The sequence below is a fragment of the Palaemon carinicauda genome, chromosome 35, assembly GCF_036898095.1.
Source record: "Palaemon carinicauda isolate YSFRI2023 chromosome 35, ASM3689809v2, whole genome shotgun sequence".
NCBI classification, from domain to species: domain Eukaryota; kingdom Metazoa; phylum Arthropoda; class Malacostraca; order Decapoda; family Palaemonidae; genus Palaemon; species Palaemon carinicauda.
The window spans coordinates 73,420,735-73,427,585 of record NC_090759.1 but is presented as its reverse complement, the minus strand read 5'-3'; the positions used below and the strand labels follow the sequence as shown (position 1 = coordinate 73,427,585).

General features: G+C 30.7%; 1 protein-coding gene and 1 long non-coding RNA gene across 3 annotated transcripts in view; one reads left to right on the top strand and one right to left on the bottom strand.

Annotated features, from left to right (window-relative positions):
* LOC137627884 (uncharacterized) overlaps window positions 1-6,851 on the bottom strand; it is a 213,126-nt gene that overhangs the window by 57,827 nt on the left and 148,448 nt on the right. The window lies entirely within an intron of this gene.
* Window positions 2,459-6,851, top strand: part of LOC137627882 (uncharacterized) — a 492,086-nt gene continuing 487,693 nt past the window's right edge. The window contains exon 1 of the mRNA XM_068359319.1: window positions 2,459-2,471. Coding sequence (XP_068215420.1) covers window positions 2,469-2,471 — 3 coding nt within the window. The 5' untranslated portion in view covers window positions 2,459-2,468. The remainder of the gene's footprint in view (window positions 2,472-6,851) is intronic.

Below are 6,851 nucleotides of genomic sequence, written 5' to 3'. Positions count from 1 at the left end.
ATGATATAATTATATTTAATCTCTCTCTCTCTCTCTCTCTCTCTCTCTCTCTCTCTCTCCTCTCTCTCTCTCTTATATAACCCAGTAAATCAAATGATATAATTATATTTAATCTCTCTCTCTCTCTCTCTCTCTCTCTCTCTCTCTCTCTCTCTCTCTCTCTCTCTCTCTCTCTCTCTCTTGTTATATAACCCTGTAAATCAAATGATATAATTATATTTAATCTCTCTCTCTCTCTCTCTCTCTCTCTCTCTCTCTCTCTCTCTTGGCGTGAGATAACGAGCCATCTCTCCCTTCCCTTCCAAAGCCGAGGGTCATCCCCATTTGCCTCTCGAGAAATTGACAAAGGACTCAGTCCGTGTCCGTCGCCCTCCCTGAATAATGCTTCATTTGACTTCAGCGATTTGCCTTTGGCCAGCTGCCTGCTTGCTGCAAAAGACTGCCTTCATGGGAAATGCAAACGCACGACAGGGGAAGAGGAGCTGATGCCATTTATTGCTGATAACTATTCATCACCCTTGACGCGTTTTCCTCTGTTGTATATTCATGCGAATAATTCATCAATAGTATTTTTTTTTTTTTTTTGAGAAAACAGTGACTGCATATAGAGATGGAGCAGGATGCATCAAAAAGTTACAAGGGGTGCTTGAGAACATGTTACCAAAATCTATTTGATAAAGTCGTTCAAACTTACCTTACTTGGAGCTACAAAAATCTATTTGATAAACTCGTTTAAACTTACCTTACTTGACGCTATAATAATCTATATAATAGATTCGTTTAAACTTACCTTACTTGGGGCTATAAAGATATATTAATTAAGTCGTCTGAACTTGTCTTACTTGGGGCTACAAAAATCTATTTAATAAACTCGTTTAAACTTACCTTACTTGACGCTATAATAATCTATATAATAGATTCGTTTAAACTTACCTTACTTGGGGCTATAAAGATATATTTAATTAAGTCATCTGAACTTGTCTATACTTGGGGCTACAAAAATCTATTAATAAACTCGTTTAAACTTACCTTACTTGCCACTACAAAAATCTATTTAATAAACTCGTTTAAACTTACCTTACTTGCCACTACAAAAATCTATTTAATAAACTCGTTTAAACTTGCCTTACTTGAAGCTACAAAAATCTTTAATAAGCCGTTTAAACTTGCCTTACTTGTGTCTACAAAAATATATTTAATAAACTCGTTTAAACTTACGGTAATTTGCACTACAAAAAATCTGTTTACTAAGCCGTTTAAACTTACCTTACTTGTGTCTACAAAAATATATTTAGTAAACTCTTTTAAACTTGCCTTACTTGGCATGGTTAAACTAATTGTGTATAGTGTGACACTTCTACACCAGATGGCACATAAAGAGAAGCTTCAATATTTCCTAGTTAAGAACTTTCAGTCTTGAATTAGTCAAGATTTGAAAATTGGAAAGAGGTTAACAGTTGCTCATATGAAAAAAAAAAGAAAAAGAAAAAAAAAGGAATTTTCAAGTAAACTATGAACGCAATTTTGGGCATTTTCAAAGAAAGGAATTAAGATAACTCAGTCCAAAACTGTTATTATCTATTATGTTTCTATTCCTCTTGTTTTTATGAAGTTTTTATAGTTTATATATGATAGATCTAATTTAATATTGTTAATGATCGTAAAATATTTAATTTTGATTGCTAGTACTTGTAGTTTGTTTATTTCGTTGTTTCCTTTCCTCACTAGGCTATTTTCCCTGTTGAAGCCCTTGGGCTTATAGCATCATGCTTTTCCAGCAAGGGTTGTAGCTTTGTTAGTAATAATAATAATAATAATAATAATAATAATAATAATAATAATAAAAGATTTTATATGTTGGCGGAGGTAATAATAATAATAATAATAATAATAACAATAATAATAATAATAATTTCTATATTCCAGAACAAATTTGTATTTCCTGATGTTGGATTTTACTTAAATAAAAAGAGGTGAGAAAGTCTACCTGAAACTCTTTGCATTTCGCTTCTGTCTAGTGAAGATATCACTTCCCGTAGATATTTCAAGAATAGATTAACAACACATATTGCACAACTTCTCATAACTTTACACAAATCAGTTATAAATAACCCTGAATATCCAAACATTTCCCATTTAGGCTTAGCAAATTGACGCTGCAATACATATTTGCTTCAGCATTCGATTTTAGCAGTCGGATACCAACGTATATTCTTTGCCACTTCGTAAATATACAATGAAATAATGTTGTCTGTCATTGGTCCCCTTCTTGATAACCATTCATACTCTCACTTCATCATGGATATGCATTATACATAGAAGGTGATATGCTGTTCATACGGTTTATTTATAACTGTTCACATTGCTAAGTAAAGCCAAACAATTCTTCGCTCAAGGGGTTAACTACTGCACTCTAATTGTTCACTGGCTACTTTCCTCTTGGTAAGGGTAGAAGAGACTCTTCAGCTATGGTAAGCAGTTCGTCTAGGAGAAGGACACTTCAAAATCAAGCCACTGTTCTCTAGTCTTGGGTAGTGCCATAGCCTCTGTACCATGATCTTCCACTGTCTTGGGTGAGAGTTCTCTTGCTTAAGGGTACACTTAGGCACACTATTCTATCTTATTTCTCTTTTTTATAGTTTATATGGGAAATATTTATTTTGGTGTCGTTATTGTTCTTAAAATATTTTATTTTTCCTTGTTTTCTTTCCGCTCTGGTATATTTTCCATGTTGGATCCCCTGGGCTAATAGCATCCTGCTTTTGTAACTAGGGTTGCTGCTTAGCAAGTAATGATAATAATAATAATACTAATCGGTTGTTGAAATTTCACAACGCAATACCAACATTTGCATTGAACGGAAAAATAGGAATAATGAAAATAAAGTTAACTTCTCGATCATGCTCAGTATTAAGCGTTACTTTAGTTCACAACAAACTTTAGCCGTCTGGTGCAAGCAGCAATATAATGAGGCCTTGAAACCAATAAGCAAAAGTTAGGTGTCCTGTTGATTTTTTAAAAGAGAATTTCGTTATTAGAAGATACCTTTCTAACACGGAATTGAAATTTCTCGTACATATTGTTTAACACCTTCCACAGTATGTGTGAGGTTTAGATAAACAATGGTATTAATAATCTAGAGCCGAGTTATTTTATTTGTAAGATCGTGAAATTATGAAATATTTTAAGATGTTCTTGTTTAATTTTTTAAGTTTATTTCTTTTGTTTAATAACTTGAATTGCCTAAGCTAGGGAATTACGTATAAATTCATCATGCATTTTTAGTAAGTAATTTATAAAAAGCTTAAAAAGTTAATTGATCTGAAGGTCATAGATAAAGAAATAAAGTTAATTTTGAACGATTACTTATGAATGTTCCGTAAGTTCTAAATACATGCATGCTAATATCTTTATTTTTCATTATATTTTGGCACTATTTTATTTGCTTCGTTTTTATATGGTTAATTTTGACTTTATTATCAGGATTTGAGTTGGTGTCCTTTCAGACTTTCCGGTCTCTCATAGACTTGGTAAACCTTATTCATTTCTAGATGTTTATTACCTTATTACACTTTCAAAATAATAAAAGAATAGAATAGTGTTTTCATATAATTTTTTGCTCGTAAAGTGAATTATCAACTGTTAAAAAAATAGAAATAAAAAGAACGAATACTTTGTCAAGTTTGCCCCTCCCTTTTTGTAACTAAGAATCAATCTGTCAATTATTGTATCTTGGGTTTAAAGTATTTATTTATATCTTTTATTAGGAAATACACATTTACAATTACAATATATATATATATATATATATATATATATATATATATATATATATATATATATATATATATATATATATATATATATATATATATAGTATAGTATCCATTCCTTCATAAACCTAGCCATTTTTATTGCCTTGCGTTATCTCACACATTGATTCAACATGAATAATGTATTTTTATCAGCATGACACGATTGGAGCTTTGGTTGTCCAAGAAACTTCATACTCCTATGCATAATATTTTAGCTTCTTGTGAGTAAATTGGATGATAGGAATGTTTTTTACGGTTTAGTAATCGTAACAGATGGACGGATTCAGAAGTGTTGCCAAGTGAAGCAAAATTTGGAAATATAACAAAGTAAATTTAATCGTTATGGTTAAACATTAGGGCATTTTCAACATAAATGATCCATTATTTATAGCATAAGCTATTTGATAGGAATAATGTAGTATTTATTTTTCTATAATTAGAAACTAAATAACATATTGTCTCATTTTGATGTAAATGGCTAATACTCCTTCTCTGTAATCCTTGGCTGTGGAATTTTCCACTTTTAGCCCCTTGCTAGATGACGTCACAATCGCCTTTTCCTTACCAAAAGATTTCGGTGTTTAATGAAATACAACTTCAATATGTCGGTTGAACGCCTGTTAATGATAAAGATTTCTCTATAGATTCCATATCCAAATCCAAAATAGATATTTGAATCATATTTTATGAGATGTACGATCTGTTTACAAAATACGTTACGTTTTCTTTAATATTTCTTTGTGACATTTTCTTTTATTCAACATACGTCTTCCTCCCCAGTTCAATAATATATCAATCAACCTGTGTTTCTCTTCCTTCCCTTATTCATTGCTTTCTTTCACGCCTATATCAGATAATAACAGTGGCCATTCGTCCCAGGGGGCTTTGTATAATAAATAATTCATAGTTTTAGCCAGACTTGCCAAATGACGTATCATAATAAACGTATTGTATTGGCTTGTTCATTACGTATGTGGTGTGGGAGCAATTACTGCTACCATAATTTTTTGGATAAACAACAATAGATTTTATCCACATGTCATCATTAAATGAAGAAAATGGTCGTTTAAAGCAATGTTATTGTCAATATATTCTCTTTTCTATATATTTTTGAAAAATGTATTTATAGAGATTAATGGCCCAAGCTTACAATTATCCTCGCCCCCGTTCGAAAAGGCCTAATTTAAGAGGAATTTGTTAGTAATGTAATTTTGTGTTTGTATATATCCTTAGATTCTGAAGATTTCATATAAGAATTAAGTACCCGAAAAGTGTGCTAATTTGTCAGTAAGAACGCACCTTTCTTCCCAAAAGTCCTGTTTTCAGATTCCCTGGGAAAAAATGCCAGATTCTCCTTTGTGGCAGAATTTATTTTAGCAATTTCTCTTGATTAAGATGTTTTAAAAGTATTCAAGCCTATTCATAATGGATTCAGTTTACTTATGATTGTGTTAGATACTTGGAATTCTCTTTTTACAACTTGAAATTCATGTTTTAACATTTTTAAATATCTGTAATTGTGTGTTTACGTTTTTCTGGGTTCAGAAGTATTGCCAAGTAAAAAGAAATTTATTCTTTCTACAACATTTATTATATCTCAGCGGGTAGGTATTATAGCATTTTCAACATAAAATATTGTTAAAAGCTTTCGAAAGTATACAATAAGTTGAATTTATTATTTTTATGTACGATTAGAAAAAAAGAATAACTTAGTTTCTCATTTAAGTGCAGTGCGTTTTTGCACCTCATTTACGATCCTTGTTTTCGAAATAACAAATTTCACACCCTTCCCAAATGACGTCACGTTACACCTTGGATATATTTCGTTACGTTCTTTAATGAGTTCTAGCTACTATATTTTAGCTTAAGATCTTCCAGCTTCATAAACTTTAATCAAGAATTTAATATTAGATGTATAATGAATATTCAAAATCTCAAGTAAACACGACATGCTATGCTTACATAGTCCAGTACGTTTTCTTTCTTTTTGCCATTCTTAAGTTTTCTCTTTTTCATATTTTTTTTTACCCAGTTCGAAAATCACTGTCTCCCCCCCCCCCCCACATCTTTAGGAATCGCTGATTTTTAATCTGTTTTATATATTCCTCTTATATTCCACTGTCTTGGGTTAGAGTTCTCTTGCTTGAGGGTACACTTGAGTACACCATTCTATCTAATTTCCCTTCGTCTTATTTGTTAATTCTTTTTTTATAGTTTAAATAGAAAATATTTATTTTAATGTTGTTACTGTTCTTAAAATATTTTATTTTTCCTTGTTTCCTTTCCTCACTGAAATATATAATAATCATAATAATAATAATAATAATAATAATAATAATAATAATAATAATAATAATAAATTCATTGGACTTAATCAGTCGGTCTTTGCATAATAAATTACAAATGGAAAGTCTCACTTACGAGCTTGAACGTTCGTAATTTCAAAGCTACAAGTTTTTGTATCGTGTTTTTTTTTTTACTAGCCTTGGGTATGTAGTTGAAATGATACCCGTGATATAGTTAATTAAAAAATAGATGGAAGACAAAGAGAAAGTTGTTGAATCATGCAAAATTAGGTTGAGGGGCATTATGTGAAAAAAAATGAATTTGTTTACATAAAAGGAAAATGAAAGGTTGATTTACTCCGATATATATATATATATATATATATATATATATATATATATATATATATATATATATATATATATATATATATATATATATATATATATGTGTGTGTGTGTGTGTGTGTGTGTGTGTGTGTGTGTGTGTGTGTGTGTGTGTGTACTATAATCATTTCTGCATATCCCACTTACAATTCACTTTTCAGAAGCTCAAGCTCTCTCTCTCTCTCTCTCTCTCTCTCTCTCTCTCTCTCTCTCTCTCTCTCTCTCTCTCTCTCTCTCTCTCATCTATCTTTCTCTCTCTCTCTTTCAAATTTAATTATTTATCAGTTAAATGCACGTACTAAATTTCTTTCATTGCTGCAACAATTGTTTTCATCCTAGTTTATAAGCCTTTACATATGAATTA